Source organism: Antrostomus carolinensis, unplaced genomic scaffold (genome assembly GCF_000700745.2).
Source record: "Antrostomus carolinensis isolate BGI_N321 unplaced genomic scaffold, ASM70074v2 scaffold21196, whole genome shotgun sequence".
Taxonomy (NCBI): domain Eukaryota; kingdom Metazoa; phylum Chordata; class Aves; order Caprimulgiformes; family Caprimulgidae; genus Antrostomus; species Antrostomus carolinensis.
The window spans coordinates 1-23,066 of record NW_010322747.1 but is presented as its reverse complement, the minus strand read 5'-3'; the positions used below and the strand labels follow the sequence as shown (position 1 = coordinate 23,066).

The 23,066-nt window shown below is 42.5% G+C and overlaps 2 protein-coding genes across 5 annotated transcripts; one reads left to right on the top strand and one right to left on the bottom strand.

Moving 5' to 3' along the window:
• Window positions 1-2,085: 2,085 nt before the first annotated feature.
• On the top strand, window positions 2,086-8,129 carry LOC104518561 (beta/gamma crystallin domain-containing protein 3; the record flags this gene model as incomplete). Its single annotated transcript, XM_010170361.2, has 5 exons — window positions 2,086-2,225; window positions 5,553-5,676; window positions 6,304-6,462; window positions 7,008-7,167; window positions 7,998-8,129. Coding segments are annotated over 5 exons (672 nt in total), but the record flags the coding sequence as incomplete, so codon positions are not given.
• Window positions 8,130-10,732: 2,603 nt separating this feature from the next.
• Window positions 10,733-22,035, bottom strand: RIOX2 (ribosomal oxygenase 2). Of its 4 annotated transcripts, none has more exons than XM_010170360.1 (10): window positions 21,606-22,035; window positions 20,117-20,236; window positions 19,471-19,599; window positions 16,280-16,383; window positions 14,810-14,916; window positions 14,410-14,418; window positions 13,974-14,126; window positions 13,376-13,464; window positions 12,005-12,091; window positions 10,826-10,987 (listed from the first exon to the last, which is right to left on the bottom strand). In XM_010170360.1, exons 1-10 carry the CDS (start codon window positions 22,032-22,034, stop codon window positions 10,826-10,828), a joined length of 1,389 nt encoding a protein of 462 aa, XP_010168662.1. In that variant the 5' UTR covers window position 22,035. The 4 variants fall into 4 exon arrangements, with proteins under 4 accessions (XP_010168660.1, XP_010168662.1, XP_010168661.1 ...); XM_010170359.1 differs by having other exon boundaries at window positions 14,410-14,425; window positions 14,814-14,916; XM_010170358.1 differs by lacking the exon at window positions 14,410-14,418 and having other exon boundaries at window positions 10,733-10,984; window positions 11,981-12,091; window positions 13,974-14,139; window positions 14,814-14,916.
• Between the last annotated feature and the right edge of the window lie 1,031 nt (window positions 22,036-23,066).

Sequence of the window (23,066 nt, the reverse complement as noted above, 5' to 3'; positions counted from 1 at the left end):
GCAGCATGTTTTCTTTTTCTGTGCTTCACATCTGTGCTGAGAGCAGTGGAGTCCTGGGGCCTCACTGGAAAGGTGTTACCAGTCCTTGGGATGGGTTGTGTGTGTGTGTCAGATGTAATGTCTGCTGTGTACCAACAGGCTGGGACGCTGAGCAACCAGACAGGGCTTTCTCAGGCCCATGAAGTTCAAACAGTTGCCACCACGTGAGAGCTAGAGTCATTTTAATTGACTCCAGTAATTTGCTGTTCTGATTCTCAGTGTATAAATGGATGTGCTGGATCAGATGACTCATCCATCTACTACAGCATCCCTGTCTTATAATGTATTGAATATTGCAACAGCAAGAGAAATTTTAGGCTTTGGTAACAGTGTCTAACAAGAAGGATGCTAAGTGGTGTTTCCCATGCTTGTTAGTGCACTTGTGAAAATTTTCCCTGTGGGACCCGTTTTGGATGTGGCTTCTGGTCTCCACTCAGCTGAAAGCCAGCGTTGAGGGGAGTAGGCTCTTGTAGACTGCAGTACGATACTGCCTTGCAGAGCAAAGCAACCTGAGAAGGAGCTGCCTGCACTAGGTCTGCTGGTCTAGATTTCAAATTAAGCCTTTAAACACACGTGGTAAATTTGACCCATCCAGCAGAAGGCAGGTGGGAAGAACTGACATTCCAAAATAAAAATGTTGTGGTTTTTAATCTCTTTCTGTTTTGTAACATTAGTTTTTTAGGAGTATAATGGGCTTTAAAAATCTCTCCAGGTAGAATATCCCAGGCTCTTTAAAGTCTCAGCAAACTCCCTGCACACACAGTGTTGCACGAGTTACACTGTCCCTGCACGGGTCTGCAGGGGAAGGCAATTTCTGAGGCAGGACTGGAACAAGCAGCTACATACCAAGTGCACTGGGTCAGTGCCAGTAAATTCATAAGTCCTGAATCACAACTGAGCTCTTCAGAGACACTTCACTACAATACATGTGCCTCTTCAAACATGAAAGTTAAGTTCTCTTAATTAGTCAGTACCTGTGTCAACTTGAATTCAAGATTTTGTTTCATTCGTTCACCTGAGGCCATGGCTTTGCTGCAAAAGAAACCCCACCTTTTGCCTGGCCGCTGTCTCCGGGTGACATCTCCTAAGAACAAGGTGGCTTCCCTGGAGAGGTTGGTAATTGAAGCACTTAGGCAGACCTGATCCCTCTTTTCCCTCTTCCTTTACCAGCTGCATCAAGATACAAACTACAAGTGCTTATGATTTTGGTAACGATACTTCCCTTACGGTTTTAGGTTAAAAATGCTGAAAAATTGTACATGTTCCTTGTACTAAGGCACAGGCTTTGTGTGTTTAAATCTGTTCCCTCTGTGCTTTTCTGCTGATCTTCCAGCTGTACCACATTTTTGTGTGAACTGATGTTTTTATTTGCTTTCATAAGCAATCTCTCAACTAGGAAAGGACATTAAGTGAAAAATGTTTGGATTCTACATGATGCTAGTTACACTTTTTCTTCAAGATTGTCAGAAGAAAAATAGTAATGTCTGTTAAAAACATTGAGAACTTTTTAGTTCTGACATTTTTAACCTTTTCCAATTTGTAGATCCCTTAGATTTTTCCAGTGAACCACTGCTAATTGAAGTCTACGGATAATGGACTTGTGATTTGCCTCACTACTGTAGATGCAATCTGCAGATCACCCTGAAAAGTCCTGCTGTAACCTCTTCCATCTATAAATAAACAAACTGGGTTTGTGAAAAGGAATCAAGGCCCCGATGATACAGATTGGATCAAAAAGAGATTTTTCAAATGCAAGCAGAAGCCTCTGCACCTGGCTGTGTCTGGCCTGTGTTAGTGGGGTCCTGTGCTCTGATGACAAGGCCACTGATAAATCCAGTACGTTTCAGTTGTGTGCGCTTTGTGGGTGGATGTACTTTTATTTTTTTCCTTGCTGTTACATTTGCTGAGGAGCATGAGCCAATTTCCAAAAGCATGTAGAAATTAAACTGAAGTGGCACATGTGTGCATCATGCCTAACAACTGAATTAAGACTATTCCTAGTAAAACTTTGCTTTTTTTTTTTTTTTTTTTCTCCTTCCCCCCCAGGTTTTTGCTGAGCCCTCCATCAGTCTGTTCGCTCTGGAATGCTGCAAGGGCAGAGAGCTGCACTTCAGTGAACCCATCAATTCTGTTTTGAATGAGGACCTTCATTTTTACACTCAGTCTGTATGGGTGAGAAGTGGATTGTAAGTATGGAAAAAATGTTCTTGTCTGATTTGTATGAGAGGAGCTAATAGTGAGCATGCACTTTCTCCCAGTCGCTGCCTTTTTTCATAGGATGTGTTTTACATTCTAACTTTAATTTTGAGACAATATAAAATCCTAAAATGCGGCTGAATGTTGGATCTACTTTTTGTATTAGGACTGAAAATGAACACAAACCCTGGGCAGAGGGTGTATTTCCCCCTGTAGGAATTGTCCTTTTATCCCTATACAGTAAGGAACAATAGAGCCTGTTGTTCAAGCCAGGAACCAAAAGTAAACAAGTTTTGATTGCTGACATACAAAGACAGGTAGAGTAAACTTGGACTGCCTTTATTAACTGGCTGTAAAATACCAGCTATAAACTGCAGTGATTTAACATAAACCACCGCAGAGGTTCTGTGAAGCTTGATGTGCTGATCAGCTGCCAAAGAGGCAGCAACTTCTGGGAGAAGCTTGGGGCAGATCTGACAGCTGGAACAGCAGTTGGCTTCTGTTATTAGTTTAACCCTCCTCTGTGAGTGTGAATACACACCCAGAGCCTTCTCTGAAAACCATTTTCCATCTGCAGAAGTGACTCTTCTGCATCTCCCCCTTTCGCCTTTTGGAGAAACACCCAAGTACTCTGTCCCAGCCAGGTTCTCAGCCTCCACATCCACAGCAGCAACAAATAACTTAGAGAGGCTCATCCTGCAGCTGAGACTGACTGGAAACTGCTGCTGTTCTAACCTGACACACATTTCCTGTGTTTCATTTTAACCTTTTCCCCACCTTTCTCACAGAGACAAGGCTGTAATTTTCTTGGGAGATGACACAAAACCACACAAAATTTGAACTAATTGGGCAAGGAATTAGTGTAGACTCTTCATGGCTTGGGTATATCTCTGTTGAGATTCTTACAATTAATTTTTCAAATGCATCTAGTCTGGACCACCTAGAAGTCAAATCCCTTCTATGGATATCTATAACTGCTGAGCACTCCTCTGATTTTTTGGAGCTGGTACAAAGGCTCAGCCTAACCCAGCTGATGCTCCAGAGCACTATGGACTTTTCTTTCAGGGATTTCACACAAGCCTTTTCTTGAAAGGTTGGTTAAGGATTGAACCTCCCTTTCTTAAGGAGCAGTCAGTGGTGACTGACTTTAGCTGTGGGCCCATAGTGAATAAAAGCTTCTCCACAGAGCTTTGCCAACTGACTGTAAATTCTAGTCCCTAACATCTGTGCCACTTCATCCTTAGCCCAGGCTGAAGGTGAGTGATCATCTGCTGCTGTTGTCTTGAGGTGCTCCAGGGAAGAGTGGCAAGGAGCTGCCCTTTGATGCTGAGAACATTGTACATGTGTTCCACGTGAGCTGTGCTAGATTGGAGGAGGAACACCTGACTGACTTCTGGTGGGAGTGTGTAAATCTTTATACCTTTGTGGAGGTGTCGAGTCCAAAGTGTGTCCTGCTGGGGAACATCTCTTTAAGAGCTGTCTCTACCTTCCCATCAGGGGTGTGGAAGGTGGGAATTAATCACTTTGCCCATGCAGTTGGCTCTAAAGAAAGGGTTGATGGCTTTGGGACCACATAGTAGAAAAGCCTGGGAGAGTGAGCCCAACACTCCAGCCCCTTCCCCATCCTCCTGTTCACTTCCGAGCCGAGTCAGCTGGTTCCCTCTCTGTGGGAAGGGTCAGGGCAGAGTGGTTGGGCTTTCTCTGAGCTCCTTGTGATGCTCCCCAGGGAAGAGACCTCCACATCCTCTCCCCATCCCACACTACAGGTAAGACAGCCTAAAGGCTGAGAGTGGCAGGTGATCGTGGGAAGTCTGTGGGATGATCTAGAGGGTTGTTTGCCTTATCTGTGATCAAGGGTTCAGGAAGGCGGATTTAGAGGTTTTTTTGGCTCCTTGCCCCAGAGCCTGCTGTCAGCTTTGGACAAATGACAAAGATTTATGTTTATATACCAATGGCATCTTGCTGCCATGCCTAGGTAGAAGGATCTTTGCCGAGCCTCAGTGAGAAAGTGGCTTGGCAAAGGGGGTTGGGGGCTGAGGTGCTCCAGGGTATGAGAAAGATGGCACAGCAGAGGTTCCTGGTCTGCATGAGAGCTGAGATGAGTTTTGTCTGTGTCGCTGAATGCCAGAAGCCCAGCCTGGCTTCAGATGGTTATTACTCTTAACAGCTCTTCCCCTGTTTCCTATAAACAACTGCTTTGAAACTGCATTTCAAATTAGACTGTTTGACACTCCAAGATCAACCTTAACTGAATTCTCAGTGACTCGACAGAAAGCATGGCAAGAAAAAAGTCAGGAATGTGTTAGAAGTGTAAGGAACACAGGGTGGTGGTCAGGCTGCTCTGAATACCCGTTAGGCAGGAGGGTGCAGGACTTGATTTGAAGAAACAGTGATACAGCCTCATTGCGAGGAGTCCTGGCTGTCAGCTTGTCCAAATTATGTGCAATGGGAAAAAATAAATTACAGGTGCTGTTGGTGGGTGTTTTCTCAGTGACTTTAGGTGCAACCATCCCTCATGTTCTTGGCAGCTGACCTGTAAAACAGGTAATGTCAGGAAACCAGTATTTGCTTTGTGTTCAGCTGAGTTAATGAGTCAAAGCCTTGAGGATTCACTGTCTGCACAACAATGTCCTACTGATACAAACAAAACCAATGCCCTGTTGATATAAACAATCTCTGATCCTCAGGCTGCCTTTGTAAGCAGCAGCACAGTATTTACTGAGCAGATGCCCAGATAACAAGGGGTCTGTATGTGCCAGGGCTTTAACTCTCCGTTAAAGGATTCAGCCATGTCCATGGCTCAGATATATTCACTGCAGGAAAGTCTGGTAGAGCAACGTGGAGGTTTTTGGAGTAAATATTTTGTATGTGTTTTCAGACAACTGGAATAGCTATAAAAGGTTTTAACTGTAACAAAAGAAAACATTGGACGAGATCCTCTATAATTAATATGTACAGCCAGGCAAAGCTGCAAGTAGTGCAGTCTGATATGTGGCTTCCTAGTTTCCTAATCCATCCTCACTGGAACTTGCATTATTCCCACCTGGGTTCATGCAGAGGTTCTCATATTTATGGGAAAATTTGGGAGGGGAGTGGAATTTAGAAGTTTCAGGCAGACAAACAGAAAATGGGTCTTAATTAGACAGGAAACAGTTAAACCAGTGAAATGGCACGGATGGTAATAATAGAAGTTTGGTATTAGCACTACTGTGGAGAGGTCTGGGGGCTTTGAAGAGCAGAGTCCCAGACACAGGCCTGTAGCTCAGTTCTGCTGTGGTTAACGTGTCGTCTTTTCACGTTCTGTTTTCTGTATCCAGGTGGATTGCATATGAAGGATGTAATTTTTTAGGAAGGCAGATTCTGCTGGAGCCCAGTGAGATTTCCAACTGGAATGAACACAGTGGCTGGAAACTAATTGGCTCCCTTCGTCCTGTGAAGCAGGTACTGTAAGAGTGTGTAAGGACCATTTTTATTTATTTTTTTGGACAGGGATTAGTGCACAAATAACAGCTCTAGCACTGAGTATCGCGGTTTGCCTTGAACTCCTTCAGTCAGGCCAAATGATGACAGCCAGAAGGACCTACTGGAAGATTACTGAAGCAGAAAATTCCTCCAATGGCAGTTCCTGAGATCTATATTAGGTTCCTAAAAGGAAATAATTTCTAGTTTCTTGGAGTCAAGTTTTGTTTTTCTGAATGGCTCATTAGCATGTTCTGTAGATGCTCTATTTTTACATTTACAATAATAATGAGAAAACCAGTTCTATATTGGCTTATTTTATAACATATATGGAAGCAAGAACAAATTTTATTGTGCTGTAGCCTGAATTTCCAAAAGAAGCAAAGTTTATGCAGCCCCACTCTATTTTCCCTCTCTGCTTCACCCCAAGTAATACCAATTTCACCCTCATTCAAAGATTCAGGTCTTGAAACCTCAAAGTTCTTGGGACCTTTGTGAAAGGAAATGGAGCATATGCTTTAGAAAACTGATGTAAGATGGAGGGGAGGTATTTTCACATCGTCTTTCTTAATCTCTGTGTTACAACTATCCTCCTTCTCACTATTCCAGCCAGCAGTGTACCTCAGAGTGAAGAACCGAGCCCAAGGTAAATACCTGACAGTGGCTGGAAGCCTGGCAGATATAAGAGCGACCTCAGTGTGTGCGTCCCCGTACAACGGCAAGAACACCCAGATCTGGCACTACTGTCGGGGACTCTTCAAATCCAAGGTGAGCTTCCAGGTGCTGGAAGTGTGGGTGAGTTGTATCACCTGCTGTCCTTTCACCATCACTGCTTGCTCTTACTGTTGGCTAGGGTTCGTACCAGGAGAGCTTCTGGCCTCTCACATCCATCTGAAACCAAAACTCTTACAATTACCTGTCTGCTTTGCTAAGCTGGAGTACTTGTCATATCTGACTCATGGGGCTGATGTTCCTAGAAGTAGGAACTGGTTTTATCTAAAGTCAAATGTTTAAGTTTGTTACCTCTAAAGAGTGAAGAATTTGACTGAAAAGTAAAACACGAAGACCGTGAGTGACTCTGTATTAACGCTGCCCTTGCCAGTCTGTTATTAATAGAAAAAGCTGAATATTTAACATAAGAAACACCTGAAGTAACAAAGACCACCATCTGTGATCCAGCAGCTGGTCAGCTGCTGAATAATCTGTTCCTAGCTTGCTTACCAGCCATAGCATGATTACTGCAACGTGCTCAGAAACAAGTCAGACACAAAAACAGAGGCTTTGTGGCCTGGGTCTCGCTTCTTGTTCCCTAGGCTAATAATGCCTGTCTGGATGTCATTGGTGGCAGAGATGTGCCTGGGGCCAAAGTCGCGCTCTGGGCAGAACATGGGAAGGACAGGCAGAAGTGGAGACTCAATGAGGATGGAACCATCAGTTCATACCTCAGTGACCAAGCAGTGCTTGATATTAAAGGTATTTAAAAACAAACTAACTAACTAACTAACCCTCAGAAGTTCTAAATGTGTTTTTTGATTGAGGTTAATTGCTGTAATCCAGCTCTTTGTCCTTAAGGTTAAATACCAAATTGGATCTTTCCTCTTATTTTCAGTTGCTTGACAGTGGGACAGGAAACAATGGGGCAGGGGGGACCCTTATTCTTTTGCTCCCAGAGGTTTATTTTGATCAGATCAACTATTCTACTTGCAGGAGTTCAGTAGTGCTGATGGCAAGAAATGCAGGTTACAGAAAACCCACAGAATAGCTCGAAAAGTGCTGAATAATAGAATGTTGAAGGTGGGGTTGGTGAGGTGCCATTTCATTGCTCTTTAGAACAGTTATTTTAGTGGATTTTTATTTATGGTATAAAGATAAGAAACACACTGACATTTCTATGCTACATGTATTTAAAGGGGAGAAATTTTAAGATCTTCCTAAGCTTGTGGTTGAAGCGGATATGCTACACAGAGTCATCTCACATGGATCTGTGAATCTGGGTGTTCCTACTGTAGCAATATGCACTTTAAAAATCCAGATGCGTAGTGGGAGCTCAGGATCTGCCAAGAGCAAAATGTGTCTGTGCACAAAGGTCCGTTCGAGGACTCTGGTGTGTGGGATACTCTGCTTCCTCACTAAAGGAGCTCCTCAGTGACAGCCTGAACAAGACAAACATAGAGGTGGAGAGGCAGACACCAGCCCTTTACCTGGTGCAATTTCTATTTTTCAGCTAATTAATTACACTTTTTCAAGATTATACATAATTAATTTTAAAATTTTTTCCTTAACTATTTTGTTTGTTTTTTAAGGAGGAAATTATTATGACAAGAATCATATCATTATGAATCAGCCAACAGAAGACAAACATTCACAAAAATGGGATATTGAAATACTGTGAGTACAACCCCACCACACAGATGGACTTTGTGTGGGTTATTAACACTTAGAGGGGGAAAAAAAACAACCTACTGAAGTCACACACCACTGGAACCTTAAGGAGCAACTCCTCTCTACTTTCCTTCCTACCAAGCACCAACTCCTAAAACAACTGAATTTTGCACAAATCCAGAAGATAGGAGGTTGATCTAATGTCTTTCTGCAGGGAAGCAGATTCTTTAGAAGCTGCTCCTATGAAAAGTCGCTATTACCTTCATCTGGAGTATTAACAGTAAATGCAAAAGACTAGACATCGTCTCTGCAGGATAGAGACTGCAAGAGAAAATATAGGAAAGGCTCTTTAGAAATGTTGTCTTTACCTTCCTCTCAAAAACTGGTGGAAATTCATTGAGGAATTAATGCACTAAGGAGCTTGAAAGAGGTTGAGTTGGACTTTCCTGTCCCAAGTGAAACTGTGTTGGCTCCAAGCGATCCTGAAGCTCAAATCCTATCTCTTGCTAAAATGCAATTTAATTTGTTCATAAAGCCAACTCTGAACTGGAATTACCAGCTCAGGATGTGAAATGGGGCAGCAGAGAGAGCCTGACTTCCACCTCCCTAACGTTACTGGTAGGCCTTTGTCTTCATCTAGTAAGTACCAAATTTCAGATTCAGGAACTGGTTTTGCAGACCCGTGGCCTGGTTCCAACTTGTGAAACTGTGAGTTATCATTGAAGGTCACCTTTAACACGGAGCCATATTTGCTTGTAGCAAAAGAAAATAAGCGCTCCTGGGTCAGGCTAGATTTTACAAGGGCTAGCTGCATTTAGTGCAGTAACCATTTTAACTCTAGCTGTATTGTGTTTTGCTGTATATAGATTAATTTAATACGATGTAATTTGGTCTTGAAACCATGTCTTCCTTCAGGAAACAGTTCACCCTAATGTGTATTTTCAAAGGTGCTAGCAGCCTGCATTTCAGCATTTGCTTTGTGTTAAAACAGCAGCGTAACTGCACGTTAACATTCCTGGGGCTCATCAACACCACATCCAGCTTATCCCAAAGGATGAGGACTGAGCCTCATGGTCCAGACCTTGGCATGCTGGTGCTTCCCTTCATGTCAGCACTATGCAACCAGCCTACTGGCTGTCACTGAGACAGAGACAAATACTGTGTTGGACTGCAGCTGTCACAGGCACGTTCCACACTCACCCCTGGCAGATACAGAAGGAACTGCAGATGTGTGCAGGGCTGTGAACACCTGATGGGGAAGAGAAGTCCCATAGATCACTGGTAACTTCATTTGATTTCAGCGTCACTAAATTAATCTATTTCATTGAATATGTATTTTTTTTCCTTTTTTGTATATTCAGAGTATGTATTTCTATGACTATTTAAAGAGTTCAGGTTAGCTAAAGACAGATATTTTAGTTTCCAAAAGCTGTAACTATTCCAGTTGTGCATTCAAACAGGATTCATCCCCAAACAAGTAAAAGCACATAACCCTAAATTTGCCACAGAAATAAAATATATGGATGTCTATTTTTGTATGAAATGGAGTTCTATATAGTAATATTTAAAAAAATAAAAATCTACTTGCACTTACTATTTTACATTCTAAAATTATCCTAAATCTGCTGTTTAAGTAACAGATCTTCAACTGTATGTATGTATTTTTCCAACTAAAGCACTTGTTTAGCTTTTTTTATGTCAGTCAGGGTAGTGTTCTACTTGTGACTTGCTTTCCATATGAAATTTTAAAAGACTGTGTAAAAAGTTTTAGCCTTTTAAACCAAGAATGACTAAATTGTATTTGGTGCATCAGTGTTACATAAGCGAGGAAAGCAGGTTTTTGTACTTCAGAGAGCTTGAATGTAAAATGCTAAGCATGTATATTTTAATTGTATAAAACTTTTTTTTTTTTAGGAGGAACATTTTGCTCGTTGGTTTCTTTTTAAACAAACTAAATGCAGCAATAGGCAGGCACATTCCTGTAAAATACTTCCTCGCAAGTGGACAAAAAAGGGGTAACTATACCAAATACATGACTGTGCTGTTACCTTAGTTTGCATATTAAAACATCAGTGTTCAAGTATTACAATAACTCCATCAAAACCCACTCCAGTGAGCACTGAAGGTACAGATTCCAGTTACAGGTTTGTGCTATTTTCACATTAAATTGGTGCTGGAGGAGGTAGAGGTTAAATACTATCTTTTGCTTATTGCAGAGGTGGCAGCATCTGAGAGGAAAGGGGTTTTCTTGGGTAAAGACTTACCCCTTTGGAAAACAACATACAAAACTTTACTGAGAAGCTTTTGTTCTCTCAGAACAAATGTGTTTTCTTGCTGGTGAACTTTACAAATGAAAGAACAAGTTACTGGTTTTTGCCCAAGGTCCTGGAAGCTGCTCCATGTGTACCTTTTGCTGTCCTCTGCATCACAGCAGCGATCTGGAGAAAAGGGGCTACTAGAGCACTGGTGTTAGGATGAGTGACTTCCTCCATCCAGACATGGAGCTATGGCTCACTGGACAATGAGCAGCTCACCTGTTTTTCCTGATGCCTGTTTTCCTAAAGCTAAGGAAAGAAAAGTAACATTTGGCACCAGAAAGTAGCAAAGTGTATATACTGCAATGCTTTGTCAGACACCAATACAAACCCAGGCTGGATGGATTAAAAAAAGTAGTTTAATAAGCTTTTCTCTCAAGAGATTCTTAATGGCCAGAAATACTACTTACATGAACAGCTCAGTCACAAAAGCATCAAATAACTTCAATTAGACACTCAGTCCATAGCGACAAGGCAAGGTTTTCTTTCTCTTCATCCGAGATAAGGTTAAGCTCTTTAACATAAATAGTGCTGCTACTCCAAATCTGCTTCAGTGCATCGAAGTACGACAGAGGAAACCGCAGTCCGTGACTCTGCTGGGCAAAAAAATAATTAAAAAATATATATATCCTTCAATTAAGTGCAGTGTCTCTTATTCCACACTAGTGTGTTCAGCTGTAGGCACTGATCAGCAGGTATGAGCTGCTTTCCCACATCACACCAGGATTTCTGAGCACATCCTGCAAAAGATACAGTAGCATCCTGCCAAATTTCTTAATAGACACCTGAAATCTCTTAACGTGTTCTAACACAGCTCATGAGGGAGGGAGGCTTAAGGTGTGTGGCTTCCTCATGTGGTTTCTGCTTTGTGTAATTTGTACAGAGCTGTATTCAAGTATTTCAGGTCACAGATCTAAGACAGAGCATTTTATTGTCATAAAGTGGAACAAGACGTTCCAAAACTCACAGCCACGCTTCAGGAGTATTGATGATTGTATGGACCCTGAGTAAGAATGGAGAGGAACCATCTGCAGCCTTATTGACAGTATAAAAAGCTCCCTCCTTACATTTCAGTAAGAGTTAACTCTTGACTCCCACTTCCAACCCACCCCACCCTAAAATAACCCCCCTTAGCTTGCGGTATGTTCCAGTGGATACACAATCTCACAGGGGTTCAGTGTGGGATAAACACGGCGCGTAAGGCACAGCGATCCTTGCCCCTACTGACCACGTGCTGGCACATCCAGAGCCTTAATAAAGGATGTGCTCAAGCACACAGAAGTAAGTCACACACAGAAGTAAGTCACTCCAGTAGCTTTGCTACCTGGGACATAAAGCTTGCATAAAAAAAATCTTGTTAACATCTCCAGCAGTTAATTAAGCATGAGATTCCATCACTTAGTTCTACTATCAGCTGTCTCTGTGTTGCAGCCTCAGCTCATCTGCGTATTAGGGGATGGGCAGAAATGTTTTGGGTGTCAGGAAATACAGCAGAACCCAGGACTCTGCTACCATCGAGCTCAAGCTCTTCTAACGCAGCAAAACCCAACGTGGCAACGTAGCGTTTGTGTGTGTAAACGGGAGCAAACCTGTGTGGTGCCTTCCTCGCTAGCAGTATCATCTTCTGTCCCCATCATGTGAGATTCTCTCTTGTTCTTTAAAGAATGATACACATAGACCATCTCTCTGCGAATTTCATCCTAAAAGACAGCAGGGGGAAAAAAACCAAAACAGTTACTTGTGATCCAGGCTCTCAAATTCATCTCACTCAAGTGCCAATGTTAGCTCCTTAATTCTGGAGTCCACTGTTATATCAGTGAAAGCAATTCACCTTCCTAACTGACTGAACTACAGACATAAGGGAGTCTCCAAAACATTGCTGAACATTTATTTACAACTTACAATCTTCTACCTCCACTAGACTCACAGAACTGATGCTGTATAGAAAAATCTGCTATTTAAGGTGCAGCTCCTTGGCCTTAATGAAGGCATGTGCATCAATAAACTTCCATCCTGATACTGCTCTGTCTCTTAAAAATCACATGCCTGTCAACACTCCTTGGTCAAAGCTGTGCAAAGCAATTCAGAGCTCTGTGGTCAGGTCTTGCACTGAATCTGTGGACACAAGTCTTGCATGTGTGCTGTCAATCAGGGTTTAGCTGAATGACATCAGAAAGCAAGGTGGCAAAAAAAATAGCACAAAAAAAAAAGTTTCCAAAACCTACAGTCTCACAGCACTATGGAAACAGGAACAAAAATGAAATGCAGGAGAAAAATCAAAAAGTTATGGTGTGTTTTTCTCAGAGAGAAACATTTTACTCATGAAAAAAAAAAAGGTCTAAGACAGTCTGTCCCATCCCACTCCCCCTCCTCCCCTTTTTTTAAATGAAGCCAACAAAAGAAAACACTTCTACAATTTCATACAAATAAACCTGCATAGATAAGAAGTAGCCTGAACACAACATAATCCAAGATGCCAGCGTTATTTTGTGGAACAACGCAGTAAAGCCACTTGTGCCCACGTCAGTACAAAGATAACTCAGAGGAGAAGACTAAATGCAACCACAGTTGGCAGCAGCTGCAACCGAGAGAATTCCCTCTTTTGAGGGAACCTATTTTTAGAACTTATTCACGTGCTTAAATACAAAGAATAATTAAAAAAATAAAAATCCATTATCAAGAGCTACAGAGGCCGTTTAGCAGCTGTAATAATGATCTATCCCATCTAACTGCAGATACAAGCCCTGCACCTACTGTGCAGAATCACAGAATAAATTTAGCTCCGGAGCTCTCCTCCCGAAGGCAAGATCGTGCCGTTTTACTGTTTGCCAAAGCCATCATCTCCTCTCAAACCCTAATGGGATGCAGGATCCAACTTGGTGTAGCTGCACAACCCTTTTAGACCAGAACAACTCACACACATACCTCGCACACCCCCTGCACTCCCACCCCAAGCATATGGAGGCTGCCTTCATTGTACTCACAGAATGTTCTTGATCTGGTTCCACTGTGATGATAGCATGATCTCTGAACTGCAGTCTGATTTTGCTATCTATTTTGGGCAATTTCCCACCTAGGGAAAACAAATTCTCCATCAGAAAAGAAGGAAACCAGACAAACAGTGTACACTGAACCCTCTGTGCACCACCCACTTTCCTGTGGCTAGATTTTTTGTTAACCTGTGTTCCAACACCCACATGTTCTCAAACTCGGGGAGGGAGATATTTTTTATTCTTTCACCTTTACCATCTACAAGTAGCTGTAAGAGCAAGTTACAGTAAGGACAAATTCTACCAGTTAAACATTCCCAGCACACAGTAGTTTAGTTTATTAAAGCTGCCAGTTTCAGTCTAGGATAACCTTTCTTTCACCCTAAGGCATGCCATGCCATCTCTGCCACTACACACAGAGAATTCACCAGCTGAGGTGTGCAAATGCACACGTACAGCCCAGCACAAGATGAAGCTGTCCCTAGACTATAATCTTTGCCTGCCATAAAATACCAAAGCCCTAAGAGGGAGAGTTAGCAACAGCTCTGCCATCACATCAGCCAAGGGAATGGGTGCTCACTTCAAAACCTACCTGGAGTCAAAGGATCAGAGTCGCATCCCAAGCAGGGTGGCAGCCGGTTCATAATGAAATCCTTCTTCATGTCAGATGATCTCAGTTCTCTGGTGTTCTCCAGACGGTCTGCAAGCCTTCTCAAAAGGCTACTCAGTTTTTTTGTCGAGTCAGCTATATCCACCTGCTAAATATTCACACAGAGTTGCTCTCACATGAATTTAAGCTAAACAGACAAGCCTAAAGCCTAAAGAAAAAGAGGTGCAGTAGTAATGCAGTGAAAATCTGGCCACTCCTCTTTTATCTTTGCAAAGGGCAACAACCTTTAATCCCAAAACAACCTTTGTTTTACACGTTCCCCACCAGGTGTTCACACACCAAAGCTGACGCTCACTTTCCCCCACTCTGGGGCTACCTGCAATGTGAAGGGACTTGCAAGTGTAGTTGAAAGAGAGACTTGTTCCTTCTGCACGCTGCTGAGCTGATCAGCTGCACAACTGGACCACCATGAAGAGGTCACAGAATCATTCCCGGCTTTGCTAGCTTCTAAAGATTCAAAAGCTTGGCCTGACAGGAACTATGCCTGTCTGACAGCTCCAAAGCAAATGCCATTACTTTGAGGAGATAAGCCATACAAGGACACTGTGATACGAAAGAGAGGCAGTGCAATGAGCCAGGCAATGCTTCAAATGGAGCATACTTCAGAACAGTCACCCTGAACTCTTCAGAAGAAGTGGTTGTGCTGTTAGACAAGACAGTGCCTTGCACCGAGCTTTCAGAGCAGATCAACAAAACACAGGCTTGCCTCCGTGCTGAAGTTTCAGCTGGATGCACTGTTGTTCCTCAGTCCCACCTACGTACCATAAGCAGTTGCCTTGGTATGCTTGTCCGCAATGCCACGTCTTCTTTTGCTGTGTCAAACACAAGGCCAGGAATTGCATCCAGTAAGAAATCACCCCAAGAGCTGAAGGACAGGAAGAAAGAAAAAAAAATTACTAAAATAGTTGCACTGAAATAAAATAAGCAAGGAAATGGAATTGGGCTGGAAATGTAGTGCTCCAATCCCACATCTGCTTCCTTCCATCTCCACTCTACTCTCAGGCAATAGCTCACTCTCAACTGTCTGTCTGTGTGTCCTCGCTAGCTTCAGGCCAGTGGCACTCCTAGGGAGGGAAGGAACTGGCTTCAGAAGGGTCCAGTTTGTTCTGATGCAGGTGCTTGCCATTTGCCAGTGGATTCAGCTTAAAGCTGCTCTCAGTCGTTATTATCCAACCACACACACCTACGGCCCCACTGCACACAGTGAAGGGTGTGGGGCTGCCTCAGTAACGAGCTTTGGAGACAATTACACTGCAGGAGGAAATGTACCCAGGGTGATCAAACCCAGCATGGCATCAGTTTTAGCTTTGCTACTTAGTCTACATACTTTAAAAAACAAAGTCTCTCTCTCTCTCTCCAAACAAACAAGGAGGAAGAACAGCCTGAAATTCCTACTACAATGATATTTAATCTTTTTCCTTAAATGAAATGTTGCAAAATGGAGCACTGAAAGCACTTAATAAAATCATGCAAGCAGAAAGGAAACTGTAGCCTTTCTGTTATTCTTTACTCTTTATAATCTCTTTAAATTTTTGTTGTGCCCTTTAGATATCCAGGTAAACATCAAACCAAGGTGTTTAGGTGACTATCAAATGCAGGAGAACCTATGGTGAAAGGAGTAACTCGTGACTCTTATCTGGGTTACGAAATGAACAGGAACTTCAGCCACTGGTGATTTTTTTTAAACACAACAGTAAGTTTGCAGTTGTAACATTATCTTCCACATTGAAATCTACAGCTGGTAAATAATAAAATAACCAATTAAAAAGCAATCAAGCTTGCTGCATGAAAACCTGGTAAACAGGCTGCTTCAAACAAAAAGGGTCTCGCTCCTCTCCTTCCCCCAAACCTCAAAACTTCAATTCCTGCTACCTGAACACTAGCTTAGATCCTGTTACCCACAGAAGGGCACACAGAGAATAGTGGGACACCTACATGTAGCCCAGGTCACCACATCTCTGGGGGGAAGGTGAGAAGGTGACAGGCCCTATCCCTGCATTACTCACAGAAACACAAACCACACAAGGGGTAAACAGAATGGACACAGAAAAGAGCTAAGCAGAGCTCGTGACACGGTGGTTATTCTTTTAAGAAATAAGACATGACTTCTTTGAAACATCGATTTCAGATCTGCACTATTCACACACATCATCTGGCAGAGGAAAGCCATTTTCAGAAAAAACATACTAAAAAAAATATATATAAATATATATATAAAGAATAATTACTTGTTTTGGTAGGTACTAATGGTCACATGTGTAGAATAGGAGATGCCAAGAGGAGTGTCAGCTTGGTGAATAGTGCCTCTGGGGAAGTACAGTAAGTCACCTGGCTGCAAGAAAATGAAAGAATTGATGTATTTAGGGCACCAGATCAAACCTTATTGTAGTCAAAATAGAGAAGATACTCCCTGAGCAGACAAGACTGACAACATATGTTTTTTAATTTCACAAAATAAAGAGATCTTCCACTGTACCCTTTAATAACATAAAATAAAGCACTCTAAGCCAGAAGTCCAGTATCTTAAACTTTCCAACGTAGCATCAATATTTACTATACATCCGTCTGAAAACACAAAGCAAGCCTTTAACATTACAGAACATGTACATTCCAAATCAGCTGCATAAAGGGGACAAAGCAGCAGCTGAGATCAACCTGCTGACAATGCAGCAGGCTGGCAGAGAAGCAGTGCAATCAGAATTTGGTCATGTCTAAAGAAAAGGCCAGTATTCCACAAGAAAAGCCAAATATTCTATAAAGACAGTAATCTGTTACAATACTGTTGTCTGAAATTTTCAGTTAAAACACTTAAAAAACAAGTACAACCATCCTCCTCCCTACCTTCCTTCTCACCTATCTAAATTAAATCTCCACACTGATAAAAGCTTAGATTAGGAAAGTCAAGATAAGAGAAGTGAAAAGCACAAGAAATTGCCTCCCAGAAGAAAAAATCAGTTTATTTATGACTTCTCCTATAAACATCTCTATAGTTGGGTAACACAGTCAAAGAGAAAATTCATAAAGCAACAACGATGAAATTTTATTCCATTTTAATTTTACCATTCACAGAATCACAGACTGGTTTGGGTTGGAAGGGACCTTAAAGCTCATCCAGTTCCAACCCCCCTGCCAGCAGCAGGGACACCTTCCACTAGACCAGGTTGCTCAAAGCCTCATCCAACCTGACCCTGAACACTTCCAGGGAGGAGCAGCCACAAATTTGGAAAAATTTCCAAATTTCCAAAATTTAAATTCCTTAAATTTGTTCACAGTACCTATTTCTAAGAGCCTACTGAGTAACATAGATATATTTCAAGTGAATACTACTTGATTTTTCACAGAATCAAAAGGTCTCTTTAGATTATGACACTTCACAGGACTTGGCAAGACCAAGTCTCTTCGTCCGCATCGCGGATCAGCTCCGTACGAGGTACCTGTTCTGCAGCGAGCCTCTCTCTGCCACTAATCAACTGCCTTACTCACCAGTGCAGGGACTACACTGAGCAACTAAGAGTATCCTGAATTCTCTTCATTTGCTATGCTTCACATCCCCAGCAAGAAAACAAACTGGAGGGTGGGTCACATAGGGGAAGGGTAAGAGCCCTGAACATCTCCCAGAGTGATGACAAATTAGCCTGTAAAATAAGTTAGTTCATGCTGCAGCAGCCCATGTCCACCACTAAGGAGCCAGGATCATGATTTTTCAAAGCAGTCTTTGCTGAAAAGTCCAACTCTTACTCAGCTTATCTGCTGGGTTGTCTCATCAATGTCATTCACATGAGCCAGCAAGCACAACGCTCATCAATTAAAATAACCAGAGTCTTCACAGACTCCAGGTGGCAACACCCAGATTAGGGCAGGACGGACAAGAGACAAGGTGGATCTGATCACTTTGCTGCCTTTGTGCTTCTGAATTGGAGGAAGGAGGGGCAGACGAGAAAAATACCAGCAAATTAAATGGAAAATCATACATGAAAGTGACTAGACAGCCAGCTACCAAATAAGCTCTGGGCTTGACACTGGTAACAAACCAGGCATGGCCACAGCCTGTAGCAGTGTCACCAAGACACCTTACACACAACCCAGCCTGCCTTCGCTCTCAGCCAGCGACCAGCTTTTGGTGGGAAAGGAGAACATCACCAATAAAGTCTCTAACTAACTGGTCCATTTGTTCTAAACTAGTCAAGGACAGTAGATGGCAGAAATGCAAAAAAGGAGAAAGGAAATATTCCAGAAAAAGGCTTAGAAAGAGTCATCTGAGAGCATCCCTGTCAGAGACAGCTCCAGACAGACAACCCAAATCTGACAGCAGCCACCCAGAAGAAACGGGCCACGGGAAGTGAAGAACATCAAACAGAAGAAAAATAAATTTAAAACATAGATAATTTTTAAGGCCTTTTCAGAGGCCAGTATTTTCACTCCACTCATGTCAGCAAAATGGCTTGTGGAATACATCATTATTCCATAAAAATCAAAGGTATTGAAGTCTGGCCCAAAATGTTCCAGAAATTAAAAAGGGAACTGTAATTTACTAGACTTTGCATCACCCAGTACATCAGGACAACTGACAGGTATCAGTCAAACTACACAGTTAGTGATGGCAGTATCATATCCAGTGTGCCATGCTATCCCTAAATCACCCACAGCCAAAGGCAGGTCTGAACCCCAGGAGGAGCAGAGAAAGGCCCTATGACAGGGCACAGGAACTAATGAGGCTCCCAGCACAGAGCAGCCCTGTCTGCTGGATAAAGAACACACACAAGCACGTCAACCAGAACGGGACAGGTACCAGATGCCCTGCTGTCAAAGGAGCTGCACCCCTTCATCTTCATTAAATGCTCCTTGTATTCTCAATAACAAAAAAACAGCCAAACACTTCATTTCCAGCTTTGCAAAAAGAAGAAACAATTAAGACAGCAAGTTAATATGGGGTTTAGTTCATGCTTTTGATTATCAGCCAAGGATAAATATTTAAATCTAATTCACCAGAACAGTGACAACCTTTTGTAAAGCAGCAAGTCTTCAGTGCACTGAAGGATTATCCTGATTGATTACAGACAGCATGGAAAAGCATAATAATGTTTCATAACCATATACAAACCCCATGTTTTTTCTGCACACAACTCCACAAACATGATCAAGGAGTCGGGGTGTCCAACTAGGAGAATATTGGAGAATTTTCAGAAATAACTGGTTTCTTGGCTCATTATTTAAATACTAAAGCAAAGGATACTTTTGAAGAAGGATGGATTAGACAACTATCACCCAAATTTCTCGTGCTCACAGCGTGCCAACACTCCCCTCAATTTCACAACCACGAACATTCAGAATACTGTCTTCAATAAATGGACCATTTTAAACAAGACTACTTTTCTGGCAAGCATAGCCCAGAGCAGGTAAAGCAATTCAACTGTAATACCTTTAATATGAATTCATGTGTGGGATTCCCAATCCTCTCTTCTGATTCAACATTATATTCCCGAGCTAAATGCACTGTTGGTTTATAGAGTCTCCAATGCTTCTCGCCTTCTAGTTGAAGGATAAATACCTGCAAAAGACCATAAATCCAAATGCATAAGGAAGCCTTGATGCCCCTTACACATCCAACTGATCAGAAATTTTAAGTGGTCTTCTTACTTGGAAAGTCTGTGGAACCATGTCAGAGAACAGGGATAAAAAGCAAACAGAAGTGACACAGGTTGCTTTTCTGACAAGAAGAAACAGATTTCACCTTCCCTGCTCTCAGCTACTCCACAACATGGCAAACAAGATTCCTCTCACATTAATTTTCAAATGCCTACAATGCAGAAATGAAAATACCAAGTCTGGAAAGCACAGTTCACGTGATATTACCAGTAGATATTACTATTAGTACCTCTCCAATAAAATTATACAAGAAAAACAACTGTTAAGAAACACTTCCAACTAATTACCATAAGTTTTCAGTGGAAAAAACATTTTTCTATAGTAAATTATCTTCTAGGGGGGGAAGTGCATATACAGGTATGCACTGTCACTAGCAAAAGCCCACACACAGCTTCACAGAGAAGGTTGTGCTGTCCTACCTCAACATCATCGTAGTGAGGGGGAAGGCCCTGTGACCCCTGAGGAGTAATGTAAACATTCGACCCAACCAGGGACCCGAAGTAGCACTCCAGCTTCTCCTGAATCTTCCACAGCTCCTCCTTTGAAAAGAAATGATGCTGTTATCACTCAAGAGCTCAGCCAAGCCAGGCTGCTGCCCAGCCCACAGCCTCCCCATCGCTTGGGAGGTTTTTTTCTAGTGAATGATCACATCCTGACAGGGAGGCTGGGAAGGCAGATGCTCTGTCAGAGTGTCCCTGCTGAAAGCAAGCACTGCAGACACAAAGGAGATCTGCTGTGAAAGAAGACTGGTGCCCCATCATAGTGTTGATGTTTGTTCTCTTCCCTGCACGATTTTTAGGTTGCAAAAACAGAGAAACAAGGCTAGGAAGAGGAAAATAAACCACCAACATCCCACAAACAGCAAAACATCTTAAGACAATGAAGAGATGCAGGACTTGCATTATATAGGCTAGCATCAAAGAGAGCATAAAAAGGTTAGAGATCTTTTTTCCAGTGACTCCAATTGTTTGGGCACACTCAAGAACAAACTTTATTCATCCACATCTGACACGTGACAGACGATGCACCGAAGGGATGACTCTCATGTCAGAAGATGCCAACCACCAGCGCTGCACAAGTGCAACTTCAAACAGAATTCATGTAGGTCCAGCTCAAGCTCTAGATTTCAACATAAGCCATGCAACATTTCTATTTCACCTGCAGATGCCTCTGCCACCGGCCACTACAGCTGCACTGCAACTGAGATCAACCAGCAACACTGTACCTGGGACTCAGCTGTGTATGTGGGTCCTTACAGACCACTTCGCAATTAAACTGTGTTGTCATCACAGGACAGAACTGGACGACCTAAATCCAAGGACCTTTAAGCATCCAAGTCCTTTAAACCAAGTGGTGAGTGGACACCACTGCCTCATCTCAACACATGATGACTGCAAAAGCATCAAAATGAACAAAAGAGGGAGGGGACACAGCTAAAACGTGGTGCCAATTCAAAGGCAATGGTGGAGTGTCCTGGAATTATTTTCCATGGTTTCACACCCTGCCCTCCATTAAAGGAAAGTGGTACCAAAGCCCCTATTTGCACAAGGAAACAGTGGGGCAGAAGGGATCATTTAAGCAGACACAGATGCATAATAATCAATTTTATGCATGCAGTTTTTTCTAAACTTTTACGTGACAAAGCAATTTTTTAAAAGGAATGTTTAATACTATAGGACAAATCAGATTTTGTTCTTACTGCACAGCACCGAAACATGATGGGCAGTGCAGAAGTATAAACCATGTTTTAATTAAAGTAGTTCATTTATAGATTTTAAAAGGTCATCAATGTCAGCTACTTCACCTGGATTTACTGGGGACAGAGATGAAGCTATGTCTAATATGACTCAAGCAAAGTACACCCCACTATAAAACATGCATTAATTATATTCAATGAAATGAGCCAACCTTAAATCTCTGAGGTTGATGAAACTGTATTGTTGCTTTTTTCTGGTCAAAATCCTTCTTCAGCTGCATGTAATTCACTTTTCCTTCTTTATTTAAAACTTTCTTTTTGCCGTTGACACACCTGCAGATATTTATATCTCGCCCATAGTAAAGACCCTGGCTGCACAGTTCCTTCAAATCTGACAACTGGAAGAGGGACTGGTAATAAGCAGCCAGCAAGGGATCATTTCTCTGAAGAAGAAGTGGCTTTTGCTCCCAGTACTCCTTGAAAAACACTTCTTGTTTGATGGGAGAGATCAAGCTGCCGAAGAGGCTGTCTGGGCTTTCAAAATTCAGGACTGATGGAGAACGATCTGTGTCCACCTTTGCTCGTTTACACTGTGCCTGCATCTCTTTTCCCATTTCAGCATGCTTCCCCTTCTTGGGCATGTTCCTGTTGAAGAGGAGAGAGAACCAAAAAACAGTCAACCAGTAAGACAATCTCAAAAGCTTGTGGGCCCAGAGCAGCTCTCCCTGCCTTCCCAGGTGGAACATCAGAGTATGCTGGGAACAGCTCTTCTTTTAGATGCTCAGTTTGCACCAAGCAGCAGAAAAAGGAAAGCCCACAGCAGGCCTGTGATCCTCTCTCAAACCTCAAACCCTGCAGCTGAGTTCATACTAAAAAACACACGATGGCTGCACAACAGATCTTTATAAACACAGGAATCCAGCCACAAAAAGCAGCTGTGGTAGACTGGTCTTCTGGAGCAAGAGCTGCAAATTATTAAAAAATTAACTCAGCTTTAAGAGATTTAATGGCAACACGTAAAGGGGGTGGAGAGAGGGGACAGGATACACTTGTACCCTCTTAGACTTCCTTGAAATGCATTGATATTGGGGAAAAAAAACCACAAGGAAGAGTCCCTGCTTTAGCAGGAGCTACAGAGGAGGCAGATGCTGCAGTGAGGGGACACGGACACCGGTCCAACACCAAAAATTGAGGGCTGTGCAAGAACACAGTGAACAGAAAACACAGGGAAATGGGGCACGGAAAGGGGGAGGCCAAGTGGAAGAGTAGACTGTTGTGAGGGAAGAAGTAGTATATAACCAGGTTCAGTGGGTGAGGATGATTCCACTGGCAGGAGGGTCACAGCAGTTTCCAAAGGAAAAAGAAAAACCTCGAGCAGACTCCCCTGCAGATGGAGAAGGTTTTAGGAACATAAAGGTGAGGGCACCTGCTTGAGGTCCCAAGCCCTGGGAACAATTTTATGCTAAATTACATGTCAGTGTCAGGCATCTAGTGATGCTCACCACGCAGAAGCCCACATCTAAGCCTCTGTCAGGGTCTCCATACTGTATCCTGAAAGGCCAGGTTTAGCAAAACTAAGTTTACAGAAAAGAGGGAAAATTGTTCGGCCTTTCTGTTGATGTTATGCACTTACACCAAAAACTAAAATTATAAGAATCTGCTTTCATTTCTGC